Raw genomic sequence first — 18659 nt, 5'->3', positions numbered from 1 at the left:
AGAACCGGTTGCATCGGTTTTCGGATCACCAGTACTTCTTTCGGACAGTTCGATTCAATAAACCGGTTGAAGAAAACGGTTCACCGGTTCTTTTGCGCTCGACGTAATGACGTCATTGGCGATGATTGGTTCGATTTGGTGAACCGGTTAAATCGAATGATTCGTTCGCGAACCGGATATCACTACACTGCAGACGAGCTGAAAAAGCATGGAAGTCATAGTTTTTGATATTTTTGGACCAAAATGTATTTTCGATGCTTCAACAAATTCTAACTGACCCTCAGATGTCCCATGGACTACTTTGATCATGTTTTTATTACCTTTCTAACCATGGACAGTAGCGTAAATTAAATTTTAATGGAGGTACAGAAAGCTCTCGGACTAAATCTAAAATATCTTAAACTGAGGTCTTACTGGTTTGGAACGACATGAGGGTGAGTAATGACATAATTTAGATTTTTGGGTGAACTAACCCTTTAATGCTGACACCTGTCAATCAAGAAGAAGACATTCTGAGAAGAACCATTTTCAAAATGTCAGTTGCCATTATTTTACTAGTCATGGAATGGGAAATGCAACATTAACCTGTTAACAGTGGTTTCTTTTGTTCATATATTTAAAAAAAGGGGTAATTCTTAGAAAAAGTACCGCATTTCCTTTACTTATCTAATTTTTGTACTTGTATTTGCAGTCATGTCATGGCCAATACATGTACGTAGCACTTGATTTCTTTGTTCAAATCTATTACACGATTAAAACAAATCTAGAAAACTGTGATTGACCGCATTGCTACATTAAACTCTGTAAAATGTTAAGTTGGTCGCAGTGCCATGCACTTAATGCCTCACATTAATACTTAATTAGAAGGGCGTTAACTGCATGACTTAATTGGCACTGTTGCAACTTAAAGATAAAAGAGATTAAAATACGGGTATGCAAGTTAACAGGTTAAATAATCAGTTTTGAAGTTAATATTTATTCATCTTTCTGTTGAACTTGACAGTATTTTATCTCTCGTTATTTCACAGGGAGCTTAGGTCAGCTGTGACCTGAAGAAGAAGTGGTGAAAATGCATGTGCCCTGTGTTTATCAGTGTCCTTATGTTCACTGGGTAAAAAGAAAAACTAAAAATGTATTTGGCTGTTTCCCCAAGTTTTTTTTATAAATATTTTGAAATACCGTGAATAATTTTTTTGGCGAAAATAATCATGCTGTGACAGCCCTACAAACAACGTGTTTTACCTTTTGGCATGTTGAATTTCCAGTCTGTTTACCAGGTTGCAAGAAACACCTCTGGTTATATGTTGTGAGGCGAAGCAGGAAAACAGTGATCAAATGAAAGTAAAAGCTAGCTTTGTACAAATGCAAAAAAAAAAAAAAAAGTGACGTCACAAAAAAATCTGGTATTAATAAGATCACGCCAAAAATTGTTTCAGTCGCTGTCAAGAGAAGCTGTTGCTGAAGGAAATGAGCTGCCCATGTCCCAATTCTATTCCGCGAGGTAGGTTGTGTGCAAAACATTTTGACTTGGGTTGTTTTGAGCATTCTGTTGACAAGTAACTTTGCACCAACATGTCAACTAACTCTCAGTAGAGTATTAGTAGACTCTCGGATTTCTGCAAACTCTTTAATGTGATTCTGTCCCAACAGACATACTGACTATGAGTAATTTTGCAAGTACATGTCAGCTTGTTCTAACCCTAACCCCACCAGTCAACTAATACTTCACTAACACTCTAATGAGAGTTAGTAGATGTGTAGATGCAGTGTTACTTATACTCAACAGAATGTTAAATGGACCATCAAAATAAACTGAAACCGTGTTGTTTAGTTTGGTTTTTAGTAAATGCTGAAAGCTCATTAATGCGCAAACATTTATCATGTTTGAGTAAAATAAAAAAAATTGAGTTCTGATTGTTTTCATTAATAAGTATTAGTATGTGAGGATTATATAACTCATATAGTTTAAATGTTCAACAAAATATTTTTAATGGATTTGAATCATAAAGTTTATATGTGCATTGATATGATATGATATAATGGGCAGGCTTAAAATGTAAAACAATTTCAACTCAGTTGTCTGTATGTTTCATTTTCTGTTTTATTTTTCATCCTTTGCTGTTTTCATACTGTAGGTCCACGACTTCGCATAGTATTGATTGGAAAAACTGGAGTGGGAAAAAGTGCTGTGGGAAACACTATACTTTGCAGAAAGGTTTTTGAATCAAGCCCTTCTGCAACCTCTGTCACTGAGCGGTGCAAAAAAGCAATGGTCTGTGACAAAAGAGAGATTTATGTGATTGACACCCCTGGAATCTTGGATACCAGCAAATCAAAAGAACTCATCAAAAGAGAAATAGTGAGATGTATACAGGTCTCAGCACCAGGTCCTCATGCGTTCCTGCTGGTTTTACAAATTGGCCGTTTCACTACTGAGGAGCAAAGATCAGTCCAGGCCCTGCAAGAGCTCTTTGGAGGAGAAGCTTCAAAATACATGATAGTGGTCTTCACTCATGCAGATGCACTAGGTGATCAAACAGTTGAGGAATATGTGAAAACCGGCCATGCAGAACTCCGTAGAGTGATCCAGAGTTGTGGTAGTAGATATATTGCTTTTGATAACACTGAAAAGAAGAATCGAGTTCAAGTAAGAAGATTAATTGAGAAAATTGATGAAATGGTGGCAGCAAATGGGGGAGAATGCTTCACTCAGGACATGTTTAAAGAAGCGGAAGAAAAGATTCAGCAACAGAAAGTGGAGAGAGCAGCCGCAGAGCTTCTAGAATATCAGTTTAGCTTTCTTGGGATTCTTGACAACAGAGTTGCTTTGTTCCAACAAGTATTGATGGAGGGTCTTTTACAACAGGCCGCTCTTGATTAGCAGCACTTCTGAAAACTTAAACAAGACATCTTAAAAAGTTAAATGTTGATGTTAAACAGTGGTGGAATATGATGTTATATATATATATATATATATATATATATATATATATATATATATATATATATATATAATTTGAATGGGCAAAATATAGCAAAATGAAAAATGATACATAGTTATCTAATATGAAGGCACTGTATTCTTTTTAGTTACTGAATTGTTTTCAGAGACTTTAACTGAACTAACACATTCAGTCATGAAATATTTAAACTACTAAACGTGATGGTGGGACTGATAGCATCAGTCCAGATATTAACAGTCAATACAATTTCAAGCAGGGAATCTACTAGTTAATGTATTGTGATCCATTAGATTACCAATTAATTGTATGCCTGATGTACTGTAATACTTTAGATTTTATATAAAAAAAATTCTTCACTACTGTAGACATAAATGTATCACTGTCTTTACCATTCTTTCTTCTTGAAGATTAAATTTCTTCAGAATAATCTGAATAACAGTAGTTTTTCTATTGTATTTTAAAGTATGCTAAGAATCAGTCATCCTTTGTATATAAATGTAACATTGTAAAAGTGTTAAATACAATAAAATGTTTATACTGTGAAAGCATGAGCTGTATTTATGGGCCTATTTAAAGATGGTTACATGAGAAGTTACACGAGTAAGTATGGTGACACAAAATAAACAGTGGCAATTTCCTAAGCAGATAAAAATGATGACTATAATGTATGGCGGAAGAGCACTTCGCAGCACTTCACCCTCGGCGTAGTAATATCATCACTCCTGAAAGCTCCTCAAGTTGGTTGTTTTGACTAAAGATAAAGGGATGTTATACAGTGGAGGCGGAGTTCTCAAGAGTGATGATATTAATGCGCGAGTGCTGCGAAGTGCTCTTCCGCCATACATTATAGTCATCCTTTATATCCTATTTTGGTTTCAAAACAGCTAATTTTGCCGAAAGGTGAGGGATTTTCATGTAAGTAATGGGCAACATGGGCTGCAGCACTGGGGGCCCTCGAGACGATTCTCTTTTGCATCTTAAATAAGGTTACCTGCCACCTGTTCCATATAATACAGAATCGTCCCATAGCTATTAAAACCGTATAAAAGCTATACAGAAAACAAATAATTTACAAATCATTATTTGAATTGCGAACGTAGCCCCTACAAAAAGCTTTAAGACCATGCAGAATCCTCTGCCGCCAGGTCACTCCTGTTTCACAGCGAGTGGGATTTCTGCAAATCACTCAAACGTAGAGATGTGATTATTGATCGTAAACAGAACATCCATCAGGGCTCGCAAAATTACAAAATTACTGGTAGCCCTTCGGGCAGTTATTCTTGAGATTTTGGATTAAAATATTTTTAATACACAAATATCAACAAATATGAAGCAATGAATTTTATTGAACTATTTATAGGGTGTCTGCAGAATTTTAAAAAATTAATTTAAGGCAATTTATGACCCATTTTAAGTGCTGCACAAGTAAAATGAACACTGTATGAGTGGTGTTGGACAATGTCTATGGTAATATACAGTTCTGAGCCATACAATTGCATGATTTACAGTTTAGATACAGGATTTAAAAAAAGAAAAGAAAAAAAAACTCATTTCAGCCTTAATAACCCTTGATAAATCAAGCATATAAATTATGTCAATTTAAAACATAAATATTACTGTCTTAATTGTTAAGATTTTTAGAATCCACATTAACTTCTGTCTTAGCTACATCTCTATGTGTTTGCTGCACACCGGCGGCGCCAGCGGGGGTCTTGGGGGGGGGTCTCAAGACCCTGCAAAAAAACGCCTTGACCCCCAATTTGACCCCCCACCCCCTTCCTGAATAAAAAATATATATATCCGGGATAAAGATAAAAAAAAATATTTCTCTTCAAACTACGCAGAACAATAATAATTATTATTTCGACATTTATTCGTACACTGAACCGAGAACCGTTTCTGTCAGACGCTTCTGATTCGAGAACCGAGGACCTGATGATACTGCGCATGTGTGATTCAGTGTGAAGCAGACCGACACACAGAGCGTCTGAACCGAACTGTTTCTTTTGGTGATTGATTCTGAACTGATTCTGTGCTAATGTTATAAGCGCGGGTAAACCGAAGGCTAGAATGAAGGGCAGTCATCGCCAATGACATTACATTGAGTGCAAAAGAACCGGTGAACCGTTTTTTTTTTTTCAACTGGTTTATTTGATCGAATTGTCCGAAAGAACCAGTTCACTTGAGCATCTGCTCCTTTGCCCCTTAAGTGCCCTTTTGTGAATGCCTGCCCACGCCCAATCATAATATTAATACAATTTATTAAGAATTTAGCCGTAAATAAAATGACCAACATAATGACCTTACACCTGACGACGATGACCTCATCCGACCGGGACGATGATTCACTCACGCCGCACGCACATTTTTTAATTGTTAGAGGATATTTTCAACACCGTGGCAGCTGGTAAGTGGTGTTTCATTCTCAGCTAAGTGATTTTTATGTTTATTTACTTATTATTATTTTACAAGAACGATGTGATGTGAGAACATGCAGATATGTTGTTTATATTGCTGTGTGTAGCCTGTAGTGTAGAAGTAACACTAGCGTGCTGTTTGAGGGAGAAAAGTTTCACAGGCATCGAGGGGTCTGGTCTTTTTTATGTTATGTGACTAAACTTTTATTATATTACACGACTTATTTATTTTTTAACATGTTGAGTGCCATAAAAATAATTATCACAACACTGGTAAGGCTTATTCAGATTTTCCCATTCTCTAATTATCATTATACAAATAAAAACAATTCAGAAATGAATTAAAATATAAGTATATTTTAAATGTTACGCAAATAATTTTTTTTCTACAATTGCAACAGTGTTTACAACAGCAAGACCACTTTAGCCTGTAAACTCAATAATATCTCTCTGGAAATAAATGTAAAAATATCAATGTCAATAAAAAATGCATAATATACCTGACATCAAAGTGCAGTGTGAAGGATATGAATAACAAATGTAGCCTGTCATTTGTTTACATTGCAAAGGTGTTAAATTTTAGACAACTACAACAGTAATAATAATATTAATCACTATATTCCAGTGTATCAGTTTTTTTATGTTTTGTATCAATATTTAAGGTGGACATATTGATTAGGTGCAAGAGTAGTAGTGATGGTTAAAATAATAGATTAATGCTGAAATAGTAAATTGAGCCTTGTTCCTAGATGGACAGAGGGTGGAAAGTAATAGATCAAATGAGGCGATGGAGTTTGAGGAAGAAAAAGAGGGAAATGTAGAGGCACAAGTGACAGAAAGAGAGCAGGTAACAGCAAGCCAGGAGACAGAGGCTGGTGAGAAAGAGGAAAATGCAGTGGCACAAGTGTTTTCTATAGTTTTTACTATAACCGATGTTCTTAATTGTTCTGTAGAACAGATAAGAAAAAGCCATCAGGTTGGGACAATTTAAGATATTTCAGTTTCTAATCCCAGAGCTATTATTTTTTTAAACTTAAAATTCTCTTATCTATTGTTTCTTTTTCAAAACTGCATCAAAGCATTTGCTGCTGTATCAATACATAATCATCCATATCGATACGCGAATCAGCAAGGAATGCATCACAATATATTGCTGTATTGATATTTTGAACAGCGCCATTTAAAGCCTTGTTCCATGTGCCCCTTTTATACTTTGAGCACCTGCCCCTCCAAAGGTCTCTGCACGGCCCTGCTCAGAGGGAGTGTCAGCCACGTTAAAAAAGTTAACCGCTTGAGTCATTTGTGGATTAATGCTTATTGGAGATGAGAACCGTTTCAAACAATTCAGTTCGATTTGGTGAACTGGTTCAAGAAGATCCAGGTACATTGAATGATTCGTTCGTGAACCGGATATCACTACACTTCAGTGTTTTGAAATCTCACACAACAGACACGGAACAGAAGACAATGCTGAATAAGTCGTAATATTTGCTATTTTTGGACCAAAATGTATTTTCGATGCAGTAATATGCAGTTATTAGCCGTGTCCTCTGTATTTTTTGTTGGTTTTCATGAGACCCCCCTTGAAATGACCAGGACTCCCCATTGCCCCCCCCCAATCAAAATTGTCTGGAGCTGCCACTGTTGCTGCATACAGGGCCAGCCCTAGCGTTTTGGGGGCCCTAAGCAGATTTCCAAAAGGGGCCCCCATAAGTAACCCATCCAAATGTACACATCCTACACTGAATATATATATATATGTATATCTCTTTCAAGATACAGATAGGAAAATATATTTGGGTAGTTGACAAATATGCAGTAAAAAAAAAATAATTTTATTTTTATTTTTGTAAAACAATATTCCTGGTCCTTCAACTAATTAAATTTGTCCATAGAGTTTAATAAAAGGATATGGTGTCACACCAGAGGACAAAGATTTTAGTGTCATAATGTATCAATTTCATATGCTTTTAGAAATATATGAATGAAAAAAAAATCTAAAATAGACACTTGTAAAACTGATATTTTTATTATAAATTGTATGCTTTCCTTTTAAATTGATAAAAGTTGTAATTTATTGAACATCCTATGACAATTTTGAGATTTAGCTAAAAATGTATAATAATAATAATAAATCTAATAACAAAGAAGTTTTTATGACAATGGTTCCAAGACAAAACATTTGAAATGATGACAATATTAATTATTATTATTATTTTTTTTATCTTGTGACAGTGAAAAAATGTCATGTCATGCAACAACCCATTAAAGCAAACTTTTTAAAATGTAAAATTAAAGAGTTTAACAATTGCTTGAGAGAAATGTATACAAATTCAGTGAGATTAATGCTTAAAACAAAAACACCTGGTTATGAAAATTATATTACAGAACATAATAATAATAATAATAAATGGGCTGGCAAAAAATAATCAGACATAAGTGTAAACACATGCTGAAGCAGATTTAAGCAACACCAAAGTGAAGGCAAATATCTGAGATGAGACACGAGATAGGGTTCACATGAATGAGACTAGTCAAGATTTTTACACTATTTAAAAAAATCTTCACTGATGAAAAACCTGCCTGAAAAAATAGTCTGCAGGTGCATTTGGAATGTTTTAACTTATCTTGCAATAAATGCCATATCTGCTTTCTGAGAATGAATTATTATATGCAATAACAGACAATACATATTTTGCCACAAAATCAACTCATGATTTCGAGAGTCTCTTCGGACCTATTGTTTGCAGGCTGTTAGTCAGAGTTTTTAGAATGTTTGACCTCCTATTTGAATTATTATTCCACAAATTGATCATTGAAATAAAAAACAAACAAACTAACTAAAAGAAGAGTTATATAAATTGTTATTTATCTGTTGCACAAAAGCAAAAAACAAAACAAAACAAAAAACATTAACATTAAAATGACATGCAAGCTAGACATAGTTTCTATTTATAGCACGTATTTAAAGGGTTGCGCAATGTGGGCAATCACAGACTCAGCTGTTAGCTGTATCCACTAATGTTGTTAAATAGAGAAACAAAATAATAATAATAATAATAATAATAATAATAATAAACTTTAGTGTGTTAGCTATTAAACTTGGACCTCCTTATTGAAAGCCAAATTCAAGCACCAAAAGCAGCCCACACTTTATATGTTCTCTTTCATTAAAAAAAACAATTATTATAATACTTTTCATGCATTCATAGGCTACATGGTTGCAATAAAATTTCAATTCAAATTGTTAAGTGTCATTGTTTAAAAATGATTTATTGACTGACGTTTCATAAGATGGTCAGTTGTGCTTTCAAATGTTATGCCATATTGTATGTAGGCCTATGTAATTTCACAGTATATCCGCTTCCTAAATTATTCCACCTATGTGCGGTAACAATTCCATGTTATTTTTGTATGAAGAATGAGGATTTAATTGAGGAATTCTCATTGAAGAAGAGCAGGAAGAAGCCATTTTAGTGGTGAGTGATATTTAATTAATTTTATTTGCTGAGCTGTTTCTGATTTGTATGATTATTACTCGATAATACTGTTTAATTTATGTAAATAGCCTATATGGGATTATGAGGTGCACATTGTTTATTTTTTATTTCATCTTTATATGCTGTATGTTCACTGAATATAACATGCAAAGGCTTAACGCGGCACTGGTCACCATACTACTCATGTAACTTTAAATAAGGAAAACATGGAAGTGTTTGGTAGCTTGTAAATTCATCCCTGTTTGGATCCTAAGGAATGAATGGTGCTAAGCTAAACGCTATCATAGTGGCGCCACATGCTACAGTGACTGAGTGCACGCACTGAGCCAAGAGAGGTACGTATCAACTCGTCTAAGCAGAGGGAAAAATGGTCTAAGCATAGTGGAATATGGAAAAACAGTGGCGTTTTCCTTTAAATAGGAACCATCAACTTTTTTTTCCAAATTGTTCAAAATATCTTCTATTGTGTTCAGCACATGAAATGAACTCACACAGGTTTGGAAAAACTTATGGTATGATTATGTAAACTATGAAACCCCGCTGAGCATTACAACAACAGGAAAAAGTACACCTGTATGTCTTCTCTGCTTATCAGACAGGATGTTTCTCAGAAGGAAGAAATTCTTCAGTGTTTTTCTTACAAGGAAGAAATTCTGTTTTTTTCCTCAAAAGGAATCTTAACCAGTCAAACTCTTGCCTTCAGCTTAAAAAAATAAAAAAACTTGTGTGACCACATTATCTAAAGATTTTACCCCTGACTAATACATGAAAATGGTAGTTTGATGTGCAAAGGATGATTTTTCCCCCATGCCATTCATTTTTCGTTTGTTTGACCTAGTTTTGGTAACACTTTATTTTAGGGTCTCTTAACTAGTTGCTTATTTGAATGAATATTACTAGGATATCAGCCATGTATTAGTACTAATTAAGCACATATCAATGCCTTATTCTACATGATCTTATTCTACATTTCTAATCCTACCCAATACCTAAACTTAACAACTACCTTACTAACTATTAATAAGCAGCAAATGAGGAATTTATTTGAAGGAAATGTCATAGTCAATAGCGAATAAGTGTTCACTATAAGAAACGGTAGTGCACAAATAGCATTTTTGAAGAAAATACATACATATTTGTACTTACACTCAATAATACATGGAACATTGCACCGATGTAATGTGTATTGTTATTGTAGCAAAAATGAATTAATGTTTTTAAATTGAACTACTAGCTCAGAACAAAAGATGAATCAGTTGCCAGTCTCTACTGAATTCTGCAGTCTTAGTGTTCTATATGTCAGAATTTCCATTTTTCTTCTTCATTTCCAAAATCATCTTTAATAGTCTTTCAACCTGTGAAATGTTGTGTTCATTGTTGTTAAATGCATGTCAACTTGACCCACAGGTTCTGATCAGCTCTTGCAGCTGTGAGTCAGTGTTATTAAAGGGGTCATATGATGCGATTTCAAGTTTTCCTTTCTCTTTGGAGTGTTACAAGCTGATTGTGCATAGATAAGATTACTGAAGTTGCAAAGACAAAAGTCTCAAAACCAAAGAGATATTCTTTATTAAGACTCTGCCACGCCCCCATAAAACGGCTCATTCAAACATGCCCCCAAATGTATATGTGGAAATATTTGAATAAAGCTGCCCAAATGTTCATGAAAAGAAATAAGGCATGGTTTCAGTAACCTCAGTAAGTGTTGAAGCAGTTATGTCAAGGAGACGCTGTATGTACAGTATCTAGGCAATCTTCTCTCATTAAGTAAAAAATGCTCCTCTAGAAAGTCTAGAAAATTCTTTTAGGGTGGATAAAGCTTTCTCTTTTTCTTATTATAATAGAAATGCATATTATAATATATAAATGAAGATTATGTTTTGGTTATCATCTTATTTTATAATGTAGAATTATAGGTTATAATATATGATGGATTTTACCTGATGTATGCTTTTGTGCCATCGCTTCCTGTGTTCTCCTTGTCATATACATGTGGTGAAACGTGTAATATCTCTGCCACTGGCTGCCAAATTTTTATTGCAAAAATAATTATATTTTTTAGTTTTCTGATCTAGAAATTGGAATGCCTAAAAGCAGTTCAGTGTTTTGACAACACCATGTACTCCCATCACTTACCCATTAATTTATATTTGTCTCTATCATGGGTGCTTCTCAAATGGAAAGCTGTATCCTACCGAGGCTGCGTCCTTCCTAGTCTTGTAGGCTAGACTCCTCATCGGCATTAAATGCTAGAATGAGACTAGTAAATCTAGTAAATGCATGAGCCTACATCACATATGTTCCCGGCCTCACAGTCACGGCACAGAAACAATAATAAAACTTAGTTTTTGAAAAATACTTTGTATTACAAATCTTCATATTATTTGGCTTTCTATTAATGCAATGCAATGAATCACAGCCATCTACAATCTCCCTGTGTCTTAAATTATTGGCAGTTTAGCGTTTAGTAAGTAATTTACATCAAAACAAAAGATAACATCTATCCTTTCATGTCCGAAAACATAATATTTGTCTTCCATTTCATAATAAATTCAGAGAAGCTCAGTACTGATGCGTTTTTCGTCAGTTTCTTTTCACGAAATGGAATGGGGACAAAGGATTGTGTGCGACATAGAGGATACATCACATGCATGGACGCGAATTGAAGGCTGCCATCCAAGGATCCTTCTGATTGAGATGGCCTTCAGTGATGTTTGATGACGTGGTAGCCTTCCCTATTAATATAATATATAGCAAACAAAAATATTTTGTAATCCGTGGAAACTCTCGAACGCAATTAAGTGCAAAGTCATTTACTTGCTTTTAGTCATTGAAGATTTTCAGTGATCTGAATTTGTTTTGAGAACTGACAAACACCATTCCATTAATAGGCTTCAGCATCTTGTCCACATTACCACTTTACCATGGCATTATTTACTACTGCATTATTTCTCTAATAGTTTTAACGGCCTGGTGTCACAACAGCATCTCAAGACATCGTTTAGACAATTTATTTCAAAATATTTGTCAAATTGTCGTCCTGAAAACTCAGTGTTTAATGAATTTACGGACCTCAATCCAAACCCTCCACTGTGAATTCAAAAATTTTATTTGGAATGAGCCATTGATAAGCAGGCTAATGCAGTTTTTAATGCAGTTATTAGAGAGAGAGAGAGAGACAGAGAGAGAGAGAGAGAAAAAGAGAGAAAGCGAGAGAGAGAGATTAATAAGTGTGTGTAAATACCTGTTTCTGAGCATCTCTCAGCAGTGATCAGCAGCAGCGTCTACTAATATTGAATCTTTAAGTTGAACTGCTTCAAGAACCTTCAAGTATTATTATTCAACTATTTTACTGATAAATTCACAGGGCAATGCTGACATGTTTCTGTGCGCATTTCCACATGTGTGCACTAGTGCAAGAGATAGAAAGCATGATCATTTCCTTACATAAAAAAGGTAGACATTATGGAAATAGTTTGTCATTTTTAATCTTATTGTCTGTTATATTTATTTGCTCAATGTCTTTTGGGGTTTTGGTTCTTTTACTGTTGTAGATAAAGTATAACAAAGATATTATATATGTCATTGTACTTGGGCTCCCCTGGAGCAGTGAGCAGGCACGTGGCTAGAATGCTTATGCATAAATTCAGCCCTGTGCCTTACACTCCTGGGCCCGGTTTTTCAAAAGTAATCCAGTAGAATTTTTGATAACGGATTGGAAAAAATCTTGAAAATGTGTTTTTCAAAAGAAAAAACGGATTACATAATCGGATTAGATCACGCAATCCAATCTTGGTTTTGATCCGGATCAAACCTTTAGTTTGGGGTTTTTTTAACAACTTTTTTGTAGGATTTGGATCACTTTGATCCCAAAAATCTGGATTAAACTGATCCCATCAGAAGGGTGGATTCAGCATGGATTTCATGGCCAAAATGTAATGAAAACTTTAAAAATGTATCAAATAATACTATATTTGGATCATGCAGTATCTTACAAGATATCCTATTTATTCATAAGGTTTTAATTTTATTTGTTCATCCGTCAGGCTACAGTGATTAGGTAGGCTTTTTTTATTATTCAATACATCTATACTTGATACTTGTTATAAATATCCTCAATGTATAGTGTTTGTGTTGTATGTCTCAGATGAGCAAACTGCTGGAAGAGGATGGGGTGGGGTTTTTCTTGTTTTTAGTTTTTTTTTTAAATGTGTGGGTTTTCATTTCAAATAAAAATAAAAACTTATATTGACCCCACACTGGCTATTCTACTTGTTGCTCTTAACATATCTATAGTTCTACATTGTGATTTCCTATCCTGTTTGAGCACTGGTTATCCTGATTTGGTGATCCTGAAAAGTTCCTATCCGGATCAGATTGATCCAATCCGATGTTGCTTTAAAAAACTGGCTCCAAAAGTAAGATGGATTACGTAATCACGGATCGCAAAAAAAGGATTACTAAATCCGGATCAATTTTATCCGGATTAAACCTTTTGAAAAACAGGGCCGTGAAGATAAAATGAATCCAAAACAGCCCCCTGGTGGCTAGTTGCAGTATAGGTTAAAAACTCCAGCCTCTGCATATAAACATATCAACCATATAACTGTGACAGAAGTATTATACAATAAAAAAAAATAATACTCCCTTCACCTTTAATGTCAGAGTTCCCACAGTCACGGAAAACCCTGGATTTATTGTTTAAATGTTCTGGTTTCCAGACCTTTAGATGTAAAATAAATGTATAGTTGGTCTTTAATTGTATAGATTACACTCTTTGTGATCTCTTTGGAATGGTTTTTAAAATCAATATTTAGTATTCTTTTTAATTAAGAAATTCATGGAAGTTAATACAATGGTTAGATTCATGGATTCAGCCACAACATTAAAACCCCTTGCTTAATATAATGTGGGTCTCCTGTGGGGTTGGCACCAAGACATTGGCCAGCAGATCCTTTAAGTTGCAAGATGCAAAGATGGGCTAAGTGGATTGGATTTGTTGGTCCAGCACATTCCATAGATGCTTAATCGGACAGGAATATAGGGAATTCTTGGTATGCATGGGTGAAAAATATTTCATCATATAGATCTGGTACTAGATATTCTGTGACATTTATGTAAATCCATGTCATTTAAACTCTAGAACTGGAAAAGGTGTGAAAAAATGTAAAAAATATAAGGCAAATAGGCATGGGAACACTGTAATGTCAATGCTGTGTGTGTATCCGTTGACAAGAAGATAGGTGAATAGGTAATCATTGGGTTCATCATCTCTAAGAAGTATGTGTAAGGTATGTGTTAAAAGGAAAAGAGAGTCAAAGGTCATCCTGGTCTTCAGTGTTCTCTGCACTAATGACGTAATGATTCTCTTGTGACCAATCAACACTTTTACCTTTTTTTGGACCATGTTAATTATCTGACAAAAACGTGTAATGCTCTAGAGAGGCTATTAGCACTTATCACAAATGTTCGGCATCCATAACGATGTCTTCTCCTTCAATGTAAAAATAAGTGTCTAAAGAAAAAAATGAGAGTGACAGTTCAACCTTGTCTCTATAGTGTCCAATGTGCTTGCCTTATGATGCAATAATTCAGTGAACTCTTTCGTGACCAATCAGCACTTTTACCATGCCGTGTTTTTGTTCAAATATTAAACTCTCTTGAGAATCTGTTAGCACTTGTCACAGAGAATTGTCATCTGTAGTCTCATTAAAGTTGCTGTTGAAACCTAATAGTCAGAGGTGTCATGTAAACCGACTGGAGCTGATGCAACCAGAGCGATTGTACCTGAGATCCCTTTGCATTGGGAGTGGGTTACTCATCATTACACCAAAACACTTTTTGTTTGTCTTGTACAATTTAATACATAGTTTAAATGATTTTGGAATACTTGGCAGAAAAATACATAATGCCTGTGTACATAAACAAGCGAGTCAATAATGTCAGCTACAACAAGTAAATGTAAAGTTTAAGCTTGTTTTTCCTCTTTATTTGTTTGTAAAGTACCAATATTGTTTTGTTTGCTATAGATGGCCACAACATATTACTGCAATCTTATTTTTTAATTGAGAGTGTGTTTACACTTGTAGTTCAGTTCTTTTGATCCAGACCAAATAATAAAAATATACATTTAGTTCAGGGCTCCTCGCTTACTTTTCTTTTTTAATTTTTAGTTTTTTTAAATTTAGGAGCACAGTCTACAATTTCAGGAATACCTTCTAATCAGTAATCAAAAGTTTTAATTAAAAAACAAATTAGCCTTTCCATCATGAGATGAAATTTGACTCCTTAAAGTAATGTTCAGGGAACTTTGTTTTTATGTTTGTAATGGCATTGTTCTAATTTTATAAAAAGTATGTAATCTTTTGTCAAATTAAAAAATATATTTATAGGATTTAAATATTTCTATTTAAAACAACAAACAAGGAGAATAAGAGGTATAATAAGAATAGGTTAGCAATCAAATTAAATAAATATTAAAAGCACAATTTGTACTGCAGGTGGCACAGATGAACACAGAAGTGGCTTGTATGTGTTTTGTTTTCAGATGCTTTTATACAACTTTGTATATAGAAATAGTAAATTATTAAAATGATAAACTTTAAATTAAATTTTAATTTAGACAGAAAAGCCGCTGATCTATGAGACTCGAAGCCTGCTTGCCGTTGACATCCCTTTGCAGTGGACCAAGCTGAACCAGAGACCTCTCTGCTCGGCTGATTCACTGCTTCTTCCACCACCTTCAGTGTTGCAGCAGCAGAGGTCCCAGCTTATTTCCTGCCGCCATCCGGCGAGTCTAAAAGCTCTTATTTCTTAGTAAGTTCTAAAAGAGAAAAAAAATCCTAAGGATGTTGTTGCAAATATCATGCTGCAAATATGGCTTGTGCAGGGATCCTGTCTGGACAGTCCCTACGCAAAGCTGCTCTCTCACTAAATCTGGGCCCATAAATAAAATTTTCATTAGGCATTCAAAGATTTGTTTAAATTATAAAAATTTGTATTTGCTTAATGCTGACGGCAAACAATAAAGTATTATGATGTTTGCCTTTCTATTACTAATAGGCGTAATACAATAGCAGTTGTTATAATACTTTCTGTATAAATTTATTTCTTTGTTTAACCATCAGATTATTAGACAGACTTCTATCCATATCAGACAGAACTGTTAAAAATGACAGCGAACAAGAGAGAGTGTGAGCACTGTGTGCGCTCAGGCACTGCCACTCTCAGTGCCGTCAAAATAAAAGCCCCGCCTCAAACACATCTGCCAAGCAGAAAAACTTATCGGCCGATGCCGATATTTGAAAAATGACAAATATCAGCCGATATATCGGCATTGTTGATATATCTGCATTGGCGATATAACGGTCGACTACTAGATTGCACCCCACTCATCACTATGATAATTATATAAAACTTGCGTCCATTAACAGCACATTTATTCAGATCTTTATAGATAAGCGCTACTTAGCAACAGCACGCTGGCATGTACTAATTTAGTTACCAAAACAACAACAATACTTGCATGTAAATAGTCAAACAACATATAGTAGTCTTTAAATTTTGATGTCCATCCTCAACCTAACCACAGGCTCCACTCTTCACCATAAAGGTAACACTACAAAACCAACATAACAGAAACCTATGTTAATCCTAACATAACTCAACATTGGAGTACTAACTTATGTCTCTCTATGTTAATCTTGTGTAAAAGACTGTATAAAACATGGACTTAGTGTCCATGACGTCATCCGTAGACTCCTTGAAGAGCGTTTTTTGAAGCTCAAAGTGTGCAGAGTAGGCCGTTGCCATCTTGGCAGCACATCACCGTGTGCAAATCCAAAATGGGCAAAAAGGCGGGAGCTGGTTGCTGAAGCCACGTGGTGCTGGTGGTTATGTGTGTATTAATCCTCTGTGAGTTTTCTTTGCAGTGCTCAATCGCAATGTTTACTAAAAACTTGTCGATAATATTTTCAGCCGGTATGATAGCCCTGATTCTGGTTTCATGCTTCCGTTATCATGAGGCCAGGTCATAGGTTTCTGCGAGAGCCTTCTTGATTATCAGGCCCGGCACGACACTGCAAAGAGTTTCCTGGATGTCCGGCCAGGAGGGGTTGGCACCAAGACATTGGCAGCAGATCCTTTAAGTTGCGAGATGCAAAGATGGGCTCAGTGGATTGGATTTGTTGGTCCAGCACCAGGGCTTCCTGGTCACCTGGATTTGCGAGAATCTTCTTGTATATGCTGTCGCAGGTAATGCTCCCCTCGCCAGAGGTTTGTAAATTTGAGCTTGTACACACGCTAAGCTCTGTGTACTTTCTGAAATCCATATGGTGGTGGGTGTGCACATTGAGCACTTTGCACACTTTATAAAATCCACGTAAGTGGTAAGTGTGCACACAAGACTCTGCGCACTTTCTGAAATCCTGTACGGTAAGGGTTAAATGCTCAGCTTCGTTCCCTTTATTTGAGTTGGTTAGAGCTTGGTTCCTTGGGCTCCACTCAGCCAGTGTTTCTTTATTAATACACTTCAGCAATCGTTTCCCTCACACTTGAAGGGCTATTTGGGCGGTCCTCGTAGTAGTTTAGCTGCGCTCCCATTTACCAAAAAGGGTTACCTATGAGTACACTAGTTCTCCTCTCACGTGAGATTGAGTTCTCTGTTTTCGAGTTGATGACTCTCAAACATATTGTTTTGGGATGCACCATTCCATCTATGAGCTGCTCTTTCCAGGAGAGCCCCCCCCCCCCCCACCTTAGAACTGTATTTAAAATCCATGTTATGGTAAATTGTGCACGTGAAGTCTTTGCACACTTTCTGAAATCCATACTGTGGTAAGTTTGCATGCTAGTCCTCTGCGTTCTATTTAAAATCCTATATGGTGAGGGCTTCGCGCAGTTGCTTTCCCCCCCATTCATCTTGGGCATCACTCCACCTATGTATCCTCGAATACCTATCTCAACATTGTGTTGCTACTAGGGATCTGTTGAGACAGTTCCTTCAGCAGCTTATGAAAGAGCAAGCGGTAGCCCCTGTGCTAGGCTCTTTGCCATATCCCTTTAAAGGAATCTTTCTTGATTCCAAGCCTTGAGCTCTACCCCGAGCCGAGGCCCTAACAGGTAAGTTGGGTGTGTGTCCTTGGCCTTTGGCTGTAAAGGATAATGTCACGGACATCCGTCTAACATCCCAGGAGCAACTCCCATGGAAATGGTAGAGTTGGTACTTAGTACTAGCCATGGTTCTGGCCTGCACTTCCCTCAGCATGACGGCGTGGGTATACTGTTCCCCATAGCGATCCCTAGAGGACGCAGTTCGAAGTTCGATGTAACCATGATTCCCTGAATAGGGAACAAGACACAAGACCTCTAGCTTCCTGCCATGCTTCGAATGCAAGCTTTAGACGAAGAAGTGAATGATGTGTTCTCCCGGTGCCTGTTTATCTATAGTGACATCAGGGGTTGTTGCCGGCCAACTTGTTAGTGTTTTTTCAATGTATGCTTCAGACACGGGTCATAAGGAGGCTTTCCCCTTAGCGACCCCTAGAGGATGCAGTGTCTCGTTCCTTACTCAGGGAACCATGGTTACATTCGGAGCCTGAGACATTTTGTTTGTATATTTGCTTTAGTGTGATGAAAGTATGATCGTAATGCAAAATGTACAATAACAATGATGTGACTATAATTTTGTGCAAATCCAACGTGTCCAATGCCTTTCCAAGGACATGTCAAAACTATTTAATGTGTAATACTTCTAGCTTTTCATGTTTTTTTGTGATGAA

At 35.9% G+C, this 18659-nt stretch overlaps 1 protein-coding gene across 1 annotated transcript; it reads left to right on the top strand.

Moving 5' to 3' along the window:
* The first annotated feature begins 1213 nt into the window (after positions 1 to 1213).
* Positions 1214 to 2881, top strand: LOC132127230 (GTPase IMAP family member 7-like). The gene is made up of 2 exons (XM_059539002.1): positions 1214 to 1501; positions 2136 to 2881. The coding sequence occupies exons 1-2, from the start codon at positions 1468 to 1470 to the stop codon at positions 2879 to 2881; spliced, it is 780 nt and encodes a 259-aa protein (XP_059394985.1). The 5' UTR covers positions 1214 to 1467.
* Positions 2882 to 18659: the final 15778 nt, after the last annotated feature.

The sequence above is a fragment of the Carassius carassius genome, chromosome 45, assembly GCF_963082965.1.
Source record: "Carassius carassius chromosome 45, fCarCar2.1, whole genome shotgun sequence".
In the NCBI taxonomy this organism is placed as follows: Eukaryota; Metazoa; Chordata; class Actinopteri; order Cypriniformes; family Cyprinidae; genus Carassius; species Carassius carassius.
The sequence above is the reverse complement of the archived record's forward strand: the minus strand, read 5'-3'. Positions and strand labels throughout refer to the sequence as shown.